Genomic DNA, 23,039 nt, shown 5'->3' on the forward strand with positions numbered 1-23,039 from the left:
TTTTAATTTGTGTGATTAATTTGTCTTCATTTTGAACTGAAGTTATATTTTAAAGATTGGCCATTTTGGATTTAATATTTGACTATATTTGGATTTATGAGTAAATGCTGATTTGTGACACGAGAGAGGAGATCTATTTTAATTTAATATTTAATTTGTGATGGTGGGTACAAAGTACAACTTTCATTGGTTAATATACATCAGAGAGATGACATTTACACCAACATTTGGAATTTCTTAACATGGTAATTATAATTTTAAAAATGGTTCAATATTTACAATAATTTATTGAGTATGAAAGGCACACATAAAAGTAAAACTATATATTTATATTACCACATTAAATAAGCTCTCATACTAATTAAATGAAAACTCTTCACTCAAATATTATACCCGTCATATAATTACGTGTAAAACCGCCGCAGCGAAATGTGATTGGCTAACTCCTCCCCCCGCTCGGCCTCTGAGCCAATGAGCGCCTGCCGTTTACAACGTAGTCGCGATTAGTCACGGACTGTTGTGAATCGGAGGCCAGCGGAGCCACAATGCCAGACGGGGGAGCCCCTTTCTCAGCAACACAGCACAGCATCACAGCCTCGCCTCGCTGAAAAAAAAAAAGAAAAAAAAGAAAAACGACGGGCAGGAGAGCAATGCAAAGGGATGTAAGATGGCAGAGCTACAAATGCTGTTAGAGGAGGAAATCCCGGCCGGTCAAAGAGCGCTGGTGGAAAGCTATCAGAACCTGTCCCGGGTGGCGGAATACTGTGAAAACAATTATGTTCAGGTGAGTAAAGGCCGCTAAAGGCGATTATTTATGCACATGTATACATAATATATATTCATTCTCTCTGTCCGTCGTGTCTGCGGCGCTGTAGCTGTGGGGAGTGAAACCACAGCGACAGGAAACGCTGGTCGCAATAAAAGCGGTTCTCCGACCGCTCGGTGGCCTGGGCTCCCGGTGAGCTGTTTCTGTCCGCCGCGGCTCGGGCAGGGCTGCTTGTCGGCGTTTCCCCCCCCTGCAGCCCCGGGGGCTCGATAGAAAAGGGGGCTTTTCTCGGTGGCTTCCAGAGGGTGTGTCGTTTGGACGGCTACGGGGTGGGTTATCACTTCATCCTCTGATAGGTACCGGCAGCAGACAATGTCGACCCCATTTTTCCTTTGGACGTTTTCATCCTTTCTTCGCCCGAATCAAACTGCACGCGCTGGCAAGGTCCAGGCGTCATTACTGCGTTATGAATGCCACACTTGCGACTGAAATACGGGTTCTTAAAAGAGAGAAACAAAGACACAGATGCGTTCGTTTCGCCTAAATGTGATCATTGTGGGTTTTTTTTCCTAGTAATCATATCATTTACCCACACTAGTATATATTACTTATGCCTGCTGCTTCAGAGTAAAGCCATTACACAAGTCTTACGCAGAGATGCACCAATCCGTCAGCTAGAGACTGGAATCGGCCAATTTCCCTGATCGGTGATCGGCCGGCCAGTTTTCTGCTGTATTTGTCATCATTTATTTATTATCATCTAGAAACGCCTCAACTGTGCATCGACTCGTTTTCTGAGTTCGATAAAAAATCTGATTGATCATAATATGCATAAATAAGGATGAATCAGTAATCGGCATCAGCCTGAAAATTTATAGCTAAAGACCACATTCATGCGATCCAAGGCTAGGCGCAGACCGATTACAAGTATTCCTACATTTTAGTGTGTTTTCCCTCTCTGAATGTTAAGTCACTAATACTATGAAGAAAAAGCATAAAGAGGTAGAGCTGCTGGGGCCTGTAGTGTATGATTTGGTGTTAGTAAAGATCGATTTGGGGGGAAGAAAAGGAGAGACGCCCCAATCAATCGTCCTCGGATCGGAATCTCTCCGAGCTCTCCTTGATCTGCACCGATGCAGACACTGCCACTATTTTTGGTCTGTAAAAGCTTCAGTCGACGGCGTGACATTTGACGCACTGTTTCTGAGTTGATTAAAAAGCAGATAAAAGTTCGAGACGCTTGCCTTTGATGCTTAAATGGGACAATCTTGCAATCCTGAGATTTCTGTGCCGCAGTCCTCCTTTATGCGTAATCCTCCTTGGGAAGAAAATCCATAACCAGAAAACCATAAATTGGCGCCGACCAGGAATTTATCCAAATGTTTTTTTCCATAGTGCGATGTCCACATAGTTTGCGATTTCCCATATCTTCTCTATTCTTCCAACATTATGACGACTGCACACCCGCTCTCTTCGTGAATTGTTGCGTCTCTGTCACTAAAAGCTTATGTCAGGTTTGTGCATCCAGGAAAGGAAGCGCCCATCCGACCGGCTAAATGGGGATGCGGAGACGAATGCTTCCCACCCGAGATATAATAATCCACTAATCGCTGCAACCGAGCAGTTATTTGAGCACCCAGTATTGCACACATTGATATTGTAATAATTGCCGTGATTTTGCTTTCGTATTGTTGCGCTCCCCACAGTGGGCTTTCAGCAAGTGTGCGAGCGTGGCTTTGCTGGCTGAATGATCTGCTGTGAACGGTGATCCACGGCAGTGATTATTTTCACTGCCATGCTGTGAAAGACCGCGGCCGCAGTTCGCCGTGAGAGCACATCTGTTTGCTTCATTCCAGCTCCCCCCGTCAGAAACACAATGCAGGGTCGGTGGATTGAGCACACTCTTCAAATTTAAATGCGTAGACTAGAGGTCACGTTTTGAGCTAAATAAGATTTTTGCCGAGTCCAGTTTGAGTGGTCAGTTTGGCCGTAAATGTGAGGTTACTGATTGGATGAAAGTCAGTCAGAGCCGCCGGAGGACCAGGAATCTCCTCCGTAACTGAACACTCAAGTGTGTTGTAAACCCTGGGTTAGTGGCTTTTCTTCTATCTGTGCTTGGGATGGGTGTAGGATGAGATTCTCATGGTATGGTTATTATCAGGAAAAAAAGGCCCTGGCTTTATGGTAATTATACATGAGCTTAACGTGATCTAATTGCTTGTATTTGAAACAGAAAAGCCACAATTACCCTTACTGCTACAGAAACAATATTGATTATTGTTACATTATTGATGTTATTTCATAACCGTATTTATCAAACTATTTATAACCTGTTCCAACTCAGTAAGTAAAAGAGAAAGGCCCCTATGGTTGGAGCTGTGAGGTGGGAAATTAAATGTAATGCTCACCAACCCTGACCTCAGAATCCAATATGGCTGACTACATGAATCTCAGTAATTAAGTTGTTGTTTTTTTACAACTGACTGCTGAAACAATCAGCTTGCACTTTACAACCTGTGTTAGTGGACTTCCAGCAGGCGTTTGATTGCACAAAATGTGGAGAAATAACTATAGTTATTAGCATTTCAATTAGAACCTCACTGTTTTCTAGTTTGGAACTGGAAGTGGACGTGTTTGTGTTCACTTTGGACATATTTAACCCAAACGAGCCCTCCCTAGTACCACAGTTTCAGATCCACAGATCTTTAACTTTTGTTTATTCTGACTTTGGTTTCAATACATCGACCTAAGCGAAATATGCACAGTAATCTACAAGTAGTTTTCAAGCGTTTGTCTCACAGAATATTATCTTTCTTTGTTATTTTTTTTTGCTGTTTTGCCTTTTGTAGGTTAACACAAGTAGGCTAGCTGATACTAAGTAATAAAATAATCAGTGCGGCTATCCACAGGGTTGAAAGTTTGATTTCATTATGAAAAGTATAGGCCCGAAAGCATGACATGACTGAAACATCATTAGTTCAACTTTGTAGTCAAACTGTTTGTAATATTTGCTTTTAGTTTCTATTTTCCCAATGTTTAATTGTGTTTCTACAATTTATTCCAACTTGCTTTTGTTCTGCTTTATTTTCCTATGTTTTAATTATGTAAAGCACTTTGAATTGTCTTTGTACTGAAATGTGCTATACATATAAATTTGCCTTGCCTTGCCTATCCGCTTGGGTTACCTGCCTGCAGTCTGTTTCTAAACAGAAAAGCATAATTTATAAAAGTGATGGAGGGCGCTCCTTTCGCCTCCCCACTGTGACTATCTGTGTTCTAAACAGCTGAATTTTGGGAAAAGTTTCACAGCCCTCGTTGAACCAGCTAACCAGCAGTGAGCATCAACATGGAGGGTAGCAGCTCCAGTCATCTGTTTACCAAACAGCTCCGGTCACTCAAACAAATTTTAACACATCGCCCGAAACAAAATTTAAATAATAGGAAAGTGTAACTTTACCCATAACGTGCCAATGCCTTCTTTTCTTAGGAAGTGGTAATGCAACTTACACGTTCTGGCCGAAATATATATACTACATGGCTTGATTATTAATTATCAGTAACTTGTGAACGTTATTCAAATATTATACAGCTGTTATAACAAATATCAGGAGGTCAGTTGGCATCCTTGCCCATTTTAATGGGGGAACTAAATCCCAGCTGTGCAGACACACACATAGAGAACAGCAAAGCAGATAAGTAATAAAGTTTCTCATGGGTCAGTTTAATCAGCATGCATCTTGATCAGTTTGTCATCCTGACTGTAATCTCTCGGGTTTGTTTCTTAACCCATTTTTTTTTCAAAGTATGACTGCGCACTTATCTTTATCTCATTTTCTGTGCATCTGGAGAATGGGGCACTAGAGCAACTTTTAAAGCACAGGCTTTCTGTGTCCCAGCGGGTCGGGCAATATGAAGATTCACATTTTTGGCACCTCCTTTATAATAATCTCTTTTGGGGACATGCATGTATATTAACTCACTTAAAAATATGCTGTGAGGAGTGTAAAGGGTGGGCAAAACCAGCTTCAGTTAATAATCTGCCTAGAAAGACTAGGAGTTTATCTGCTGGGTATTCTGACTCGAGCCTCTTGTTGTGAGTCATAAAATGATGTTCAAGCCGGGCGTAGCTGGCAGAAAGATCAGTTAGTATTTGCTCATCTTAATCTCAAATTATTCTGCGTCCTCCTGCATGTTGGCCATTTGAAAAAGCATTTATACAGTCGCGCCATCAGCTTCAATAGCCTCGTTGTACAAACGCAAACAGCACCGCTGTGATATGTAAATCATGTCTGTGACGCTTCAGAGAAGGAGTTTTATTCTTAGATCAGATATCTGCAAAAATCCATTTTTAAAAACTGTCAAACTGTCACAGATAAAACTGGCGGGACTAAAGCTGATTTCAAATGCGCTAGAGGCTTTTTGTTGTTCGCGCATTACAGCCAGGCCGGCGTTGTTTAAAGGAGCGAAACGCTACTTGTTCCATGATCCAAATTCAGATTTGCATATTGAACTCATTGTCTCCAAAATCACTGTTGGGAACTTTGTTAGCCCAATTAAAGTCGATTGCTTCAACTTTGATGTGAAGGCTGCTGGAGATTTAGACCATGTTAATGGAAATGAAATGAAAAATAGAGAAATGACTTCAAATTATCCGCTAGTTTAACTTCATTTATAACTGTCCTAGCGTGATGTGATTTGAGAGCTGTTTGTGGGAGTTTATATGACTAACTTTCCAGATATGACAGTAATTTGTGTGTCCACACATTAAAGTTACTTTCCTTTCTAAAGAGGAGCTTTTTTCATTGCCCTTGTGCTGAAGTTGGATTACAGCGTATTCATTTACGCTGAAAGTCACATCACAAAATGACGCCGTGTCCATGTTTACTGTGGCCCAGTTGCAAGACTGAAAAGTGTCTCGATTTCCTCTACTGTTGTCTTATGAACTTTCACAAAAAGATAATGTACAGATTTGTTAGGGATTATGGGATTACAGAGACTGGGCTGAGAAAGGCAGTTACCATGGAAATTGCAGTTAGACAAGGGACTCTGGAGACACAGAGCCTGACATACTAAGATTGGACAGAATGACTGATGGGGGGAAGATGTGTCAGCTAGGACACGTCTACATTACATTATAATGTTCTCCACCAATGTGATGAACAGAACACTGATATACTGGGCACGCCCCTGAATGAGTGGACACAATGGGTCCTTAATTTCTGTGGGAGGAATGAATGGGGCTCTCTGGCACCTCTTGCGTTGTTGCGTATGAGAGTCCAGTGCTGAAGCTGTAAACATCCCTCTGCCTTTTAGATTAAATATGTTAAAATATAGTTTTGATTTCAAAAGTCTTTTTATTACTACAGAAATCTACAATAGAAACACATTATTCAGGAAAAGAACCTGGGGTGACTGCAGCCAGGTCAATTCTTTAACAGATCTGTTCCAATTGTAAACAATCGACATGTCAATATCAATGTTGGGTAATTCATATTTTTCTTTAAGAACTCTAATTAACAGCATTGGAAGTATAACTTACAGCTCACCCCGTGTAAGTGAGGGGTTTTACTGGAAGCCGGGCTTTTAATAGCCGCGTTTCTATCAACGTTTTCTTTGTGCGCATTTTGAAGAACCACAAAATGTTTAGAAAAGATTGATGGAAATGGCAAAATGCGAAATAACTTCCTCAATTTTGGAAGAAAAATAAAGTTTATACTCGCTTGAAAAGATAATGTGCAAAGCGGGAGATGGAAACACAAATGCAAAATAAGTTCTGTCTTAGCTTACGTTTACCTCACATGACTGATCAGCTGCTTCTTCCAATATTTCTATAACGCGTATTTTTTCAGGTGCTGCTGTGAGAATAATTTTCTATAGACATGCATGGAAAACATTTTTGCTATTTAAATATGGCCCCTTGATCCAGCGGTTATGAGAAAGACCCAACCAGCTGGGGCTCTGCAGGTAGCAGCGCATCGCTTCAACAGATATTAGTGCAGGGGGCGGGCCGTCATGGCGGAGGCAGATAGCGCCGCGCCACTAAACAGGACAACTGTTTGCACATCCTATTTAATGTTGATCTTAAGCTGCTTTCAGTGTACGAGAGTTACACGCTTTCACAGACAGGTTTTTAATCTTTTAAAGAACATTCAGCAGAATTCTTCCTTCTGCTTAAAAAAAGAGATAAATGTCTGGTTTTGTATTTCCGCATAGCCGCTGAACGTGACAGCAAACATGGAGGCAGAGTTAACGAGTTTTATTAAAAGAGGTGCAAGGTGGAAACCGGGGGGAACTGGGAGGGCTCTGGTCACAAACCCAACGAAAGAGGTTTGAGTGCGAACACAGAAAGCTATGGTTGACAGTCTGAGAGGAGGTCTGCTTGGTGCTTCTCAGCTGGCGGCTTCTGCTGGGTGATGTTGGCGGGAACACTCGTGGTTTCAAGGCAAGGATCTCAGGGTCAGGTCAGGTCAGGTACCACTGGGGGTGAGCTAATGCTATAATGTCCCGCCTCCTTTTAAGCTCCAGGTGATTACCTCTGATGAGCAGCGCCTGTGGCTGCAGCCTGCCAGAGAGAGAGAGAGAGAACCACATAGCTCCACACAGATCTGTTTACAATTTTACGTAATACTTCAAATGTAGCATGAACAGACTAAAATGTTGCTTTTACCTCCTTAAGGTACTAATTAGCCTTATTTGGAGGAAATGAACATGAGACAGTTTCCTGCAGCGATGAGCCTCGCTGTAGAACTGCTCTTATCCTCGGTGTTAAACTGCTTTTCAAATGTTGGTCAGCGGTGAGTTGGATAATTTTAGCCAGTTATAATTACTCATTCAGAAGTAGAATATAAAAAGATGTAAGAACAGAATTCAAAGAAGGCTTGCTTCTGAGAGCAGTCATTCATTGTTTATTTTAGATCCAGAGACCACGTCCCACTGTGTGTGTCTGAATGAGAAGTCTCTGTAAAATCAACAGACAAGACTATGGAGATGATAGTGAACGTCTCTTTTTAATATTAGAGCAGTTCACTCTAATATTAACGTTAATAAATTGGGATTCTCCCTACAGAATGTAGATTCTTACCTAAGTGAGAAAGGCTGCCAATATGTCTAAAGCTAGCTTGCTCCTGTGACAGTCAGAGGTTGAAAACTCACAAGGATAAATTGGATCAACATACCATAGCCTTCCTGTTATCTGCTTAAAGCCTTGCTCTCTCTCGCTCTCATGCAGCCTCAGTGAACCGCAGATCTGGACTTGACGGAGAATTTTTTTTCTTCTTTCAAACATCTTACATCTTTGTGCTTCTCCAGACTTCATTTTTTTAAACACCGCTCTGATACTGAAGACAGATAACTTTGAGCCTTCCTCCCTCAGCAACAACTTCCACACTGAAGAGTTGTTACTGTGTTTTGTTTACTGGCCAGAAACCCGGCGGGTTTCTGACCGGCTGGTCTGCACTCAGGGCCAATCAAGCCCCAAATTATTCACATCCCTACTTTGAAATGAGTTTCATTCAACCAACAACTTTGTTTCTGTTAGGAAATAAGACAAGTGTATGAACAATGTAAAAGTAGGATACATTTTGGAGAAATTAATGAAAGAAATGGCCCATCATAAATTATTTATTCCATATTTTTGGAACTGTAAATTAGAAAGACAAACGGAAATGTGAAATGCTTTTAAGCTAAAGGCAGATTGTTTTTAGGTTAACATGTCAAATTGTGATTTAAATAATAAAACAGTTCTGTGGCACATTTCCTAAAGAATGAGCTAAAAAAATGACCCCAGTAGAATTACGGCGTCCACAATTCACTTTCAGTCTGTTAATACTGTGATGGATCCGATTTAATCCTGTAAATAAATATACAAACATCTTTGTTTTTTTACTGTTTTTGTCAGGATTTAATAAAGCAACGAAAGCCACCGTGAAAAGCAACATTTTAGTGTACAAATCTCAATTTTTTTTGTTTTTCAAATAGGAAACATCTGTGGAATAACTGAAGTCCTGGTTCCTAAATGGACTTGGCAGTCCCCTGTTAGACTGCCTCTCTGTGTGTGGCTGCATTATCCCTGTTTTGTTTCCAAACTATAAATATGTCCACTCAATCCCAATGCTATGCAGAGACATCCAGAAACAGATGGTTCGTGCAGCCGGGTGGAGATTTGGGAACCCATAAAAAAAAGAAAAAAAGAAAAAAGTCCTGGCATTCCTGCACTTTGGGCTTAACTCCCACCATGCACCTGTCCCACGCTGCCAACCTGGCTTACCCAGAGCTGTGTAGTGAAATGTCCTGGCTGCGCTGTCTCCCACATAGTCATTCCTCTGAAGTCTGGCATATTTGTCTTCACTTCTCCTCAGAGCTCAACGGGGCTTTGCAGTTTGAAAACAGCCGGGACTGAATGGTCCTGTCAGATTCCGCTCTCCAGACTCTCGGCTTAAACAAACAAAACAAACTGACAAGAGTAAAAATGCGAGTACAGCGTTTCCTCTGCTTGGCTTCACCATTTTCGTTCACCCACACGTCCATCCACAGTGTTTCCTTTTTTTTTTTTTTTTTCCTAACTTCTGCTTTCTGTTCCTCTCTCTGCCAGGCTCAAGACAAAAAGAAAGCCCTGGAGGAGACCAAAGCCTACACCACCCAGTCTCTGGCCAGTGTTGCCTACCAGATCAATGCCTTAGCTAATAATGTGCTGCAGCTGCTGGACATCCAGGCCTCGCAGCTGCGACGCATGGAGTCCTCCATCAACCACATCTCCCAGGTACAAACCGCAGCAGCAGCCTTGGCCTCAGGCCAGGTTAAAAAAAAAACCTCAATCGTTCCTTTGTTTCTTTAGCTGCACCTGAGTAGTTTCTGATCAATTCGGCAGGAAACATTTCAGATACTGTGCCTTGTACCAGAAGTTAGATGATGTATGATGGAAGGCATGCCACACTTTCTCTCTCCTCTTTGTCTCTCTCTGTCTCCGCTGTGTCAGTCAGTGAATGTCCCGTCCCCTCCCTCTGAGCTTCATTAAGCCTGTCAGGAATGAAGGAAACTCCTGACACCAGCACTCTCTCTCTATCTGTTTTGCATTTTCACCTCCCGCTGCAGGATAGAGTGGCGTTAGACGCGGTCCAGCGAAGCACAATGCGCCGCCTTTATCGACGCATTAAAGATGCTCGGCGCTGTATCTGGTCCCCCTCTTGATGTTGCTGCTTCCCGTTTTATAGGCCTCGGTGCTAACCGCACCGTAACTCTGACCAGCCATCCAGTGCAGAAGTCTCCCAGTCAGTATGCTCACTGGACTGTAATTTCACGCAATTAGTGTGGTAATGATCCTTAAAAGATGGGGGTTTTCATACTTGTGATTTAGGCTAAGAGCAAATGTACAGATTTGAAATAAATTATTAGCTGTGTGTCAGATATTAGCCAGACTCTTTGAATGTTTTATGTGGGGACAAATGTAATCTTTAAGGACATTTAAATATAAGACCTATCTAACTATTATTGTGTGTCCATATCAACCAATAAATCTGGCACATAAGTTAGAGCGGTCTCATATTGGGTGAGTTAACTCATATTTATTCTGACTTTTTCTCATTTTGTCACATTACAACGGTTATTTATTTTGATGCTTTGGTTTTGTGTGATAGATTAACAGTCGTGAATACCTGCGAGGTTTTCAGTAGGTTTTACAGATAGGTTCCTGAAAGGTTGTGTATTTATATTCAATCCCGTTTACTCTGATAGTCCTGAGGTAAATTCCAGTTCAACCAGTTACCTACAAAAGTCACCCGAGATCCACAGCTCAGACGGTCTTTAAATCCGGTCCTTATGTGACCGTGGGAAGGACAAAACTATAGTTTAAAGAAAACCAACAGAAGTCTGGATTGCAGTTTGCCACCGTCGATGCTGGGGAGAGATGGAAGCACATGCTTCGGTCAAAATGAGACAGTAGTTTAACTTTTAGGGCCTAGATAAAAAAAGTGGCATCCACTTGGTGATTAATGGGGGTGCTATTCTTTACAGGCAGGGACAGACAGGCTGGTCAGAGGAACTGGGTGGAGCTAATTCCAGGACAGTTCTGGAAAAAAACCTGTTGGAGGCTGCCAATGATTTTAAACTGGGGTGGAGGTTCACCTTCCAGCAGGACAGTGACCCTAAACCCCCATAACACCCATGTCCATGTGTTAGGCAAGACCTAAAAATACCTGTTTGCATGGGCTCTCCATCCAATATGACTGGGCTTGAACTACTACTGCACAAAGGTAAGGTTACTAAATGTGTGAAACGGTGGGAAACAGGACTTTAAAAGCCTTTAAAGGAGCAATAAGCGAAATTACATTATTTTAGATAGAAAGAACTAAAAAATAGTTTTGTGAAGAGCTAAAGGGAATATTCCAGGTTGTATGGTATGACATCACACCGCATCTCTGTGTTGTTCTGCAGTCTCTTGTTTACATGGCTGGGCTGGCCGAGTGTGCGTGTACGTGCATGTGAACAGCTGCCACGCCGGGCTTAGCCCCTCCCTGCCCTAAAATGCCACCATCAGCGCAGCGTTGGAGCAATATGGTGCAGTGCATACCCTGCTGGTCAAAATGTTCTCTTGCTAACAACATTATAAAGTTACAACTTACTTACCGTACTTCTTCACTTGAAATGTTCCTCCGTAAAGTGATGCAGTTTTGCTGTTATTTTATTTTATCTTTTTTTACAAATATGCGCTTAGGAAGCCTGATCGAGCCCACGATACAAAGAATTGCAGTAATCCAAGCGACATGTAATGAAGGCATGAACAGCACGCTCTAGAGCAACATGAGGCAGACAGGGCTTCACGAAGTAGACACAACTGGAAAATAATTGAAATTTGAAGTGGATAACTGGTCTGCTTAGATTTTGGAGGTAGAGAGAGGCGTGGCTTGATTTGGTCCACAGATAGTGTTCAACAGTGTACCTAGTGGTGAAATTTAGCTCCTTTAAGCTGTAATTGCAGCAAAAGTTTTGGACAAGAAACGCACGCCACACTTTATAGATTTTTATTTGCAAAACACATTTTTAAACCACTTATAATTTTCTTTCGCTAATAATAATTATTTGCTTCGTTGTTTTGTTCTATCATATAAAATCCTTTGAAAATGCGTCTGTAAGGTTAGAATAAACGGAAACCGCACATGGGATACTAATACTTTTGACCGCCGCTTCTCAGGCATCGAAGACAGGCATTTCTGGCTTTGATTCAGCATTCAAGTGTTTTTGTGTCCAAGGAATTAAATTTGAACTTGAAGTTCAGTTCAGCTGAAACGGTTAAAATGAGATTAGAGCGAGAAGGAAGCCAAGCATCGCTGCCAAGTCCCAGCCTCATTTAAAAAGCCCACAACAGAGGAAGCTGTGACAAAAAAATGGCTACATCAATACACCATCTAAAGCGGAGACGTGAATCACAAATGGGATTGGATATTTGTTCCTAAAAATATCTGGGTGAAAATGTAGACGAAACGAACGCGCGCTTACAATGGAACGCTTTAGTGCTCAGTGGCAGGAAGCTTTTTTTTTCTTTATTCCTCCCATAACTGTCATCCATTACCGCAGTTTCAGGTGATCCAGCCGTCTCAGTGTAGGACCGACTTGCTGGGGGCCTTATTAGCTGAGAAATTTAGCTCCAAAGTAAAAACTGTCCCTAAAAACTTTTGTTACATTTATAATGGTCGATAGAATTTATCCTGTCTTAGACCTTAGTTTTCCGTCACCAACAACAATTGGTCATATTTAGCTACTTTGTGGCAGCGAGGAATTGTTTTCTAAAAAGATTTATTAGACCGAAGCGTGAGATCCAGCAGTGATCATTACTCCTGCTCCCAGAAACACACAGCAGAGCTTCAGCAGGCAGACAGATGCCTACGAGAGTGAAGATTACAAAGGAAAATGAGATTGAGAGTGTACAGGAAGGGGAGACGGAGTCGTGTCGTCAGTGATTAGGTAACAGTCATTACGTCTAGATTGAAGTTTGACACAGATCACCATGTATCTTCCAGCCTTTAGCAACGATTGCTCTGAGGAAATGTAGAAACATGGCAGTCAGTGCAGTGTTTCAGGGTTGCTTGTTCTGTTGTTGAAATGAAGCACACACACAGGATGGACGTCTACATCAGCTGTTGTTGCTAAGAACTGAGTGTTTGAATAGTTTTATGTCCTGTTAGTAAATCTTCTTACTGTTTTCCCTTCTATTATTTTCTCGTCTTCATTGCTTCTTTAACCGTAACATAATAAGAATCCTCTTCTACATCACGCTTCTGTCTCTGATCTTGCAGTCTTTCCCTATCTCTTCTTATTTGTTTTTCTCGCTTTGTCGTATCTTCACCTCAGCTCGTCTATTACTGACAGGAAATGGGCGGCTCTTTTCTCTTACTTCCCAGCTGAAGCTGGGTGTGTAACTTTGGTTTCCTCTCCTGAGAAAGGGCCCAGCTGGTTCTCTATATTTAACTCACATTGAGCACTCGGTCAAAGGCATTTGCTGGTCAAATTGACAACATTCAACAAAACCATCCACTCTTTCCTACATACTAAATAATACAAAATCATCCTAACACATGTATTAAGTGTTTTGAAATTTGCATTCATCTGAAGTGAGATCTCCCCTTCAATAGAAAGATTTTACATATCTGGACAGAATAAAGAACCACCCATTCCTTATCAGCCCGATAAATGCAACAGCTGAACAACAATATGACGTTTTATGAGCCACCCAATGAGTCGGTATTTCTTTGGAGCAATAGCTAATAATCATCTTCCGTACGAGCTCAAATGTCTCCACATCGTTGTTTAAAATATTTAATCCACTCTTCTTCACAACATAGCTTTAGCTCCTTGAAGTTCGCAATTTTTATGTTTTCTGCAGCTTTGCGAACCGAAGCTGTCTTACGTTGTTCTTTTTAGAGAGGGGAGGCTTTTAATCTGCTGCCATTGCAAAAAAAGACAAACCTGATTTTACCGACTGATCATTTCACACGGTAACCAAGGTCTTAAAAATCTGAAATGCACCTCTTGTTTTTTTTTATTTCACTGAGCTTTACTCCGTTTCACTTATAGGGTCCTGTCCTAGCTATTTTTACTCCGTCAAAATATAACAGGAACAATAAAACACGTACAATTCAGATGGGTTTAGACCAAGATAAGCATGTGAAAACACATTTTTAATAGCATTTGAAGCTGGGTGGCAAAAGCATTCACCATATGTAAAATGATGTTCTGAGAGGACAAACCCTATATTGCCACCACACTGAGATGTATGGAGGTTGTGGGTTTGTGGGAACATTAAAGAGAGTGAGAATATCAGGGTTGTCGTGATACAAACAATAAGGAATATACCTGATACCACTATTTTAAGACACGGGTTAAGAGCAAAAATAATGATTATGATATGATTTTTTGGACCATAAAGCACGCTGGATTATAAGGCACACAGTGAATTAACGTGTCTTCGTGCGCATTTATCCACATATAAGAAGCACCGGATTATATGGCGCATTAAATATTCCTCCCAAGTGTGTAATATCACTCCGCCCCTTCATGTACACAGCTCTCTCCTGAGAGGGAGAGCAATCCATCTCTGTCAGGAGGACAGAGTAGTTGGACTAAACTGCCCTGTTTCTAACATAAGGCCAATATAAATGTAACTTTCTAGGTTTATTGTTGCTAGAGTGTATACCCCGGGTGCAGGCTGCCTAAAGGATCCCACATACTTGGGCATATGGTGCATATACTGTGAGCTGCACGGACTCTGCAGGCTCCCGCTGCACACCTGTCAGTAAGAACAGGTGTGCGGCGAGAACTTGTGACCACTTGCTTGTAGCAGCTCGGCGTATCAAGCTCGGTGTCACATATAAAACAGTTTGATGTAAAAACTTGTTGCCTCAGAGAAGTTTATAGTGTGACACGTACCTGTATGCACGGAGTCCACGCATAGTCCGCCTTGAGTACGCATCAGGTACACGCGGAGTGAAGTACACCTGAGTATGTGGGAGTCTTGAATGCACTTCTAATTTCGACATTACAGTCAGGCAGTCTTGTAGACAGCTCAGGGGTCCGATCAGGTAGTGACCACTGATCTCTATTTATTCACTGGATTGCTGATAAGCCGTTGGTAGTACACCTCACTGTGAAGCCACCAGCAGCCATATTGGTACTCCCTATTTCCCCCCAGTAACTAGGGAATATGTGTGCTACAACATCGAATAACGAGGATTTTCTCATGTTCGGGGGAAGGGGGGCTTAAGACTTTATGTTATGTACTAAAACTATCAAGTACTGAGAAAGTCAAGTGCTGAAATATTTTGCATGTTATATATATATATATATATATATATATATATATATATATATATATATATATATATATATATATAACATGCAAAATATTTCAGCACATAATTACCTAGTAGTAGATAGTGCTTGTACATCCACTGACTGTAAAATTATCTGTGAAACGTTTTCACACAGCCAGAACACTGCTTGTTGTTGCAACCAAATCCTATGGGGTTCTGTGAGAGTAGGGAGTAGCAAGATGGCGGCCAGACTTCAGTTTTTCGGGCAAATCAGCACTCCAGTGAATAAATAGAGATCAATGGTAGTGACACAGTGTACCGTAATGCTCCGAATAACCATTGAACGTTGCTTGGCAAAGTCCTACTTACACATTTTAACAGATTTTTGAGCGCTTTGTACCACGTAAAATTGGTCAATAAGCACAACTTTAATCATGTATAAGGTGCACCTTTGATTCAGTCATGAAATTCTTTAATTTTATTGTAATTGCTTATCCTAAGTATCCAACTGTGTGCTTCCATTTGCCTGTCAATTTCATGTTGATACAAATATATTGTATTATGGAAGGACAAGAAAAGGACCATTCTAAGATAAAATGAATTGTGTTTCAAAACAAACACGGATCTGGTCCATGCAAATGTATTTGTCAGCAGCCCAATATGATTTTTGTTGTTTGCATTATGTTTTCTGTAGTAATCAGCTTCAGCAGCAGGGTAGGTTGCTACAGGTTTCTACTCCCTTTCGCTCTAATAATCAGCTTTTGTCTGGCTCCAGCATAACCTGTCTTATTATTAGCCACATTAGCCCACAACGCCTTTACGACTCAACAAATGAGTTGCTGACTGAGCAGTCAGCCGATTGTCATTTTCCTGGGATTTTTAAGTTGCTCTCAAACATCAGTGCTGTAGCGTTAGCCTGTAGTGTTAGCGTAGCATGTGGACTCATTCAGCGTTGCGTTTTTTTTCCTATTCATCTACCTCATAGGGAAAGTACCTCAGAAGAAAACATTTGTCTGCCTTGTCAGCTAAAGGTGGCCTTAGGTGTATTTTTTCTGGTGAAGTTTAAATCTTCCAGCAGCAGCTTACTTTGGTCAGCTGGGCAGTTGCATTGAGGGGAGGGGCTGAGTGTCGCTGATATATATGTGAATGGAAAATTCAGAGTGATTTTGATGCAAATTAGTATCTTAGTTTTTTAGTATTGATAATAGATTGAGATATCAATTATTTTGACAACTCTAGTGAATATACAGGGAAATTTCAGTCTCTGAGGCAGGACCGCTCCGCTGGCAGGGTTGAGTCCGGTGTAGCGGGAAAAGCAGTGTTATGCTCTAAACTGGCCAACATACAGCCATCTTATCCAGTAAATTTCTTCACAAATGCTTCAACCAGTCTTATTAGAACCGTCAAAGGGTGGTAATCATTCTCAGCCCATTGCCCCTATGTTTGTGGCCATAAAGGGCCGTGTTTAGGAGCCTGCTGTAATTACCACTGCTGCTCCGGGTGAAAAATTACCAGCCAGAAGAATAATGAACTTTCTAAACATAAAGATACAACAGAAAATGAATTTCTCTGCTAAACACCCATAAAAGGCTCATTTAATCTAGCAGAATAATCAAAGTTACTACAAGTGACAACATAGCAGTTTAGATCAGCCAAGCGTGGGCTGCTTAGTCAGCGTAATCTTCCTAGTTTTGTGGCTCTTACACTCTCTCGCGTGTCCAGACGAAAGCATTAACATCGTCTTAATCATTCTCAACCTGTCTGAAAAAACCCTTTGGTATCTTTGGCTACTGTTCACGTTATTGCTTTTTTCTAAACCGATTTCCCTGGTATCAAAATCATATTCTTAGCTTCAAAATACACAAAACATGCATATGAGTGAGATAAGACCTTTAAGATAAGCTTGTATGCACATCGACTCCCTGCTAGAAGACCAGTAGCAGTCTTTAATCTATTCATTTTGTGTGTAATATTCCAAATTATGGACTTCAGTTTGTTTAGGAATAGACCTTTTACCCATTTTATGCTGATGAGCAGCTAAATTTGTTTCCTTAAAATTATGGCTGCTACATTTCTCCTGGACATTGTGTTTACTTAGATGTAATTTCTCCAGAGCAGCAGGCTACATAGTTCCTTTTTATTTTTGTAACTTGTATGAAAATAGCGCCGTTTGCACTTTGTTTTTCACATAATCTACCTCTATGTCTCTACTTAGAGACTTTGACAAAAAAACAAATAAAAATAAAAGCCAACAACCCTATATTGTCTGTTGTGATACATCTGAGGTGTTAACCAGATTTTAAGATTTGGTGAAAACCAGAGAACAGGGTGCTGGCTGTTTTTACTATTGTAAAAGCAAGCCGTGCTTCCATGGCTCTCATTCATTTTCCCTATGCTCTCCTTAGTCCTGCCTCTCCTCCTCTATGCATCACTCAGCCGTTCCAGTTTCATCCATCATTCATAGATTGAGGGCCAGTTCATGCAGGAGACTGCTGCGAGTGATAATGACTAAAGCCTTAGAGGAGATGTAGGTCATTGGTATTTTCAATTAGCCCTGGTGAGAGGCTGATGCGGATCTGTGGAAAAATTGCTCCAGAAAAAAACAACAAATCTATTAGTTGTTTACTGTTTTTTTATTTTTTTTAATTGTGCTTAAAAAAGACAATATACAACCTGAAGTCTTCATTTATTTAGTTTTGAAGGATCTTGATATATGAGGTGTAAAGATCCATAATACATTCCAGTTAAAATGAAAGAATTTTATTAGGTTTTCATTTCATGCCAATCATTTTTTTGTGTAATTTAAGGCAGCATTCTTTGGGATCTGCAAACTATAACTTTAAAAGATGCTTAAATAGATAATGGAAAACAAAAATCGATAAAAACACTCAGATAAGAGCAATGATATGAAGTGCATTATCTTAGCAGCATTTCAGTGTTTTAGCCCCCCTCATTCAGTGCACACAGATTGTGGACAGAGGGCAGGGATGGCCTATCAGCTCACCTCACTATAAACTGCAGGTCTACCCTGACATGCTGAGTCCTGGGCGGATGCATTATATCAACTCACCCCATCACAGCTCTGGAGGATGATTTGAGGTGCTGGTAGCGTGCGGTGCTTGTTACAGTGCTTTCTATGCTGGGCCAATTTCACGGGTGTCAGTAATGTTATCAGATTGTCAGAGATCTGCGCTCCGGGGAGTCTTGTTCTCCATCCTCTTAGTTTTTACCTGTGTAGAAATGTGCGTCTCAAAACCAACAGTTAGCTAAATGTTTTGCGTCTCCCTTTTGCAGACGGTGGACATCCACAAGGAGAAGGTGGCGCGTCGAGAAATCGGCATCTTGACCACAAACAAGAACACCTCTCGCACCCACAAGATCATCGCTCCGGCGAACATGGAGCGGCCCGTTCGGTACATCCGGAAACCCATCGACTACACGCTGCTGGATGACGTGGGGCACGGTGTCAAAGTAAGAGCAGACTTAAAAGTGTTGAGCTGCAAATCAAGGCTAACAAAACCAAAGCTTTTTTTTCTCTAGTCCTTTGTATTTGATGGCATGACACTGACACTTAGGATAGGTTTGTGCACATAATTAGTTAGTGTCACTGGACTTTCATAATTTACTAACGTTGACCGTGGCATAAAATCATCATCCATCCATCCAGTCTTCTTACAGGTTCCATATTTAAAGCCCCGACCCTGTAAAGATATCTGACATAAATTCGTGGTGTTGCTTTTTGCTCACACTTTTTAGCAATGTCCCGAAGAAATGACCGAAAACTCTGGACATCAATATATGGGACAGTCTTTATTCTGACATTAAAATGTGCAGAAAGCCTGATTGTAGCTCTCACCAGTTTAAGACCAGTATGCTAAGCAGGTTGCTGACTGGCTACAAACAGCTTTACCCATCAAACTGCCTTTTGTAGGTCCAATAAAGTCTGAAGCCAGAAGTTATTTGATGGAGACATCTTTGCCAAGTGTTACTCACAGCATCAAATTCACTGTTGAACCATAGAAAACGGAATCTTTCAGCCTTCTTCCGTCTCATTTTTGAAGTTTTTTATCCTGTCTCCCCATGATCCATCCTCTCGTCTCGCCATCTCTTCCTCTGTTTTTGAAGGCCGTGCGTTTGTGCGAACAACCGGTCATGTGGGTAATGTGTTTGATTCGGCCTAGGCATCGTTCTCCCGCCCCCCCCCCTGGGTCTGTCTCTGTTGAGATAGCGGCTGGCTGCCGATTTTCAAACATCCGCTGATTCAAATTCAAAAGCCACTGTCTTCTCCTTTGAGAGCTGGCTCACACTGAGGCAGATTTGGCATGGCTGGCTATGCAAATCAGCCGTCGTTCATGGACACAAGAGATGATGGATCTCTGTAGAAATCAGTGCAGATCAGTGGCGGCGCAGGAAAGCTGGTCGTTGTTTTCTGCGTTTAAATAGATATGCGTCTGTTTTGCAGACCATGGTCTCCTATAGCATCTTTTTATTCATTCATTCTTTTTTTCCCCGCCCAGCTGTGTGTGGATGTGCATTTAAATAGATGAGTGTGGACAGAAGTACATATCCAAGCCCTGCCATGCCCTGTCCTCCATACACGTCGTTCAGAAGCATTGTAAACACTGAAATATGCTGTGGTATAAGTAGGGCTGGACGATATTGGAAAAAAAGCATATTGATCGATACCAATAATAATCCAAAAAATTCAAAACATATATTTTAAGCGCACCACTGGCCATGTTAAGCTGCTGCTTAATGACCTGGTTTTAGATGCAGAACACACAAACACTGAATTCAGACTTCCGTTTTGTTCAAACAACTTCTTATCAAAACTGAAAGTTTTTTAAAAAAGAATAATGAACGTGTGCTCTCTGTACTCTTTGAAGGGGGCGGAGCTTGGTGATGGAGCGTTCCTGGGTCTGCGTTTGTGATTGGTTGGGAGGATGTAATGACTGTAATATTAACCTAGATAGGCTAAGATTGAAAAAAGAAAAAAAACTGTTCTTCTATTGACCTTTTTATCGACTCTTTTTTATTCTTTTGCACCACATGTCTATCGATTTTCCTTTCATACGTCCATCGTGTGTTCGCTGCTTTTTAGCGGCCCGTCCCTCCAGCCCGTTTCCTTTAAGCTGTGGCGCATTCCCTCGAGCTCTGAAGGCCTTATCGTGACCCGTCTACCTCCTTTTTTTCCCCATCACCAGGATAGCTCAGCCAAAAACAAAAGAAAGGAGCTGGGAATTCAGACACTCACACATGCTGAGTGTTGACTGAGCTCTTCTCTCCACTACAATAACCTTCGTAGACATTACTGGGAGTTACCACAGTGACAGATTGTCAAACACTTTGCAGCCTCCCCAGACTGTCTGCTGTTATTTATGACCTCACAGGCCATCGTGGTTCTTGTCCTATAGCAACGCTTACGACTCTTTAGCGGGCCTCATCCGTCAAACTGCATATGGAGAAAAACAGTAGCTCAGACGAGGATGGGCAACGGGCTAAGACTAACATCTACCAGGAAAAGCATGATCCGTATGTTATCACAGTATTTCACAGTAAAAATACAGCTCTGAAATAAAAAACACATACCAGCGAATATAGGCCAAAGAATATTTCTAAACAGATTTGAATCAATTTTGCCCAAATCTGTGGAGCACAGCTGACATTTAACAGAAGGTTGACGTTGCCTGAGACATGCTGGCAGCACAATGTGTGCCTAACTGTTTTGCTTAGCTACAAAACTACCGCTCAGACTGGTTTAATGAGCTTTAAACCACACTATCTGAAATTCAGAACACCATATAGACACTTAAAGCTCTAATTGTGAAGGTTTGAAGGACGTTGTTTGATCAGTTTACCTCCTAGTTTCACGCTAATTAAATATTAGCTTTTCTAACCCATTCAGGCTTGTTTAACTTTGACTTACCAGCCGAGCTAACGCAGACCCTTGGAGACGTTGTTGGTAATCCCAAAAATGTTGCTGGTCTGAAGTTAAACATATAAAGCAGACTTTTAAAGACAGCAAACCTCGAGCAAAATGTTCCCTCAGTTAGCATTAGCTGCTAGCTAACTGCAGGAATCTGAGAAACGGTAAATAAAGCTCTGCTGCCCTGTTAGGCTTTATCATATTTTCCATTTGCGTCCTTTAGCTTGGGTAGGGCGACATGAAGGACGTTTTAAAAACCAATCCAAACTTTATACTTTTACCCGGATGGTTTTGTTCACAGGGTGCGGCCAATTATGAAAATGGCCCACCGTGGCAGTGTGAGAGAACGTGTTATCTTGCTGAAATGTATACTGTGTACTGCAAACAGGACTAAAAATAGGAACACAGAAATACCAGAGAAGACTTTCAGAGGTCTAATGGAGTCGTTGCCTCACTAAGTCAGAGCCGTTTTATTTCACTTTGCCTACAGTTGCGCAGTTAATCGGATTTGTACGTCAGTTTTCATTTCAGCTCCAAACAATCTCAAAAGTAATGACATTGACATAAAAGGATTATTGTTGAAAAGACTGGGCCACATTCTGCGTTGCTTTCACGTTCTAAGACGGTGAGTTAGTTTTACGTTCGACGCCGTTCGACGCCTCCCAGCATGTCTGGTCAGTCCACAGAACGTTTTCACAAAAGCTTCTGGGATCGTTATAATGTTGTCTGGGAAATGTGAGACAGGACCTGTTGCTTCTTTAGGGTCAATATAGGTTTTTGACTCTAAACGCCACTTCACCGCTGTTCCATATTTTCTCCATTTATGGATAGTGGCTCTTGATGAGGAGCCTCAGATCCGTAGGAATTGTTATTTAAGCGTTTCCACGCTGATAGATTCCACTGCCTTTGTCATCTGTTTTAAAGTGATTGAGATTTGGGTATTACTTATGCGGCCACTAAATGTTGTCCTGCCTGGGCAAGTCTGGTGAAATTAAAGCTAAAATGTGATTAATTACATTTAGTTCAAAGTTTAACAAGGGTAACAATGCCATTTTCACATAGGGACATGTTGATGTTTTTTCCTTAATAAATGAAATCCTAATTTAACGACAACTTGTATTTACTCATATCTGTCTGATATTAAAATTAGCTTGATCTGAAACACTTAAGTGACATAAAAAAGCCAAACCAGGAATAAATCTGTAAGGCGGCAAATGGTTTACATTTACTTTATCATTCATCTTTTCTAACTGTGTGGATCAAAACCAACATTTTAGAAAGTCTGGCTGAAAATAATTACATGTGATATTTTTAACATTGTTTTAGCTTTTTATGTTGATAATTCATCAAACTAGTTAACCGCTAAGAGAAATAAACCTACATGGGTACAAACGCATGGGTATAAAAATGAATATACGAAGGTTAAACTGAGTTTGGAGTTGATTTTTCTGTTCGTTCATTTGATATTTCCCCCTAAAAATACACTTTTTTCATCCGTTCTTCAGATTTCTGCGTTGGATGTAAGAACTAACTGAAGAATTGCCGTTTTTCATGCATAAATTCTCATTTCTTTCACTCGTTACTAAGAAACTGTGTTGCTTTATTAAACCTCTAACCAAGCTTTCTAACTTGTTTGTCTCCTCTTCACCTGCTTGCACTCAGTGGCTTAAAGCCAAGGTAAGAGTCGGCTTTGTCTCTTTCTTCTCCTCTGTATGTTGAATAGAGTCAAAGTGAGCGTATTATTTTGGCCACGGCTTCTCATCTTTGTTCCTACTAAACTGATTCTACCCATTGGTGGCAGTTCACCGACGCAGGACCAAGTTACAATTACAGAAAGTTACAGACAGTTTTAAGCTCTCTTTTGGTTCAGCTCTTCTAGCGTCTTACTTGCAGGTTGTAAAAGGTTCGGCTTTCAGGTCCACTGCGTAGGTTTTCATATGAACTAACTACTGTCGTTCTTTTAGATCAGGATAGCTATGGGTGAGCGTTAAATGTCAGTAAACCTCTGTGACCTCTGCAGCAGTGCTCAGTTTTGTCCTCACCTTAA

The 23,039-nt window shown here is 41.2% G+C and overlaps 1 protein-coding gene across 1 annotated transcript in view; it reads left to right on the forward strand.

The window, feature by feature from the left end:
* Nucleotides 1-478: 478 nt before the first annotated feature.
* Nucleotides 479-23,039, forward strand: part of LOC105930299 (abl interactor 1) — a gene marked incomplete in the record, with an annotated part of 26,188 nt that continues 3,627 nt past the window's right edge. The window contains 3 exon segments of the mRNA XM_036137976.1: nt 479-784; nt 9,357-9,524; nt 18,361-18,537. Of these exon segments, the coding sequence (XP_035993869.1) occupies nt 668-784; nt 9,357-9,524; nt 18,361-18,537 (462 nt within the window).

Source organism: Fundulus heteroclitus, chromosome 6 (genome assembly GCF_011125445.2).
Source record: "Fundulus heteroclitus isolate FHET01 chromosome 6, MU-UCD_Fhet_4.1, whole genome shotgun sequence".
NCBI classification, from domain to species: Eukaryota; Metazoa; Chordata; class Actinopteri; order Cyprinodontiformes; family Fundulidae; genus Fundulus; species Fundulus heteroclitus.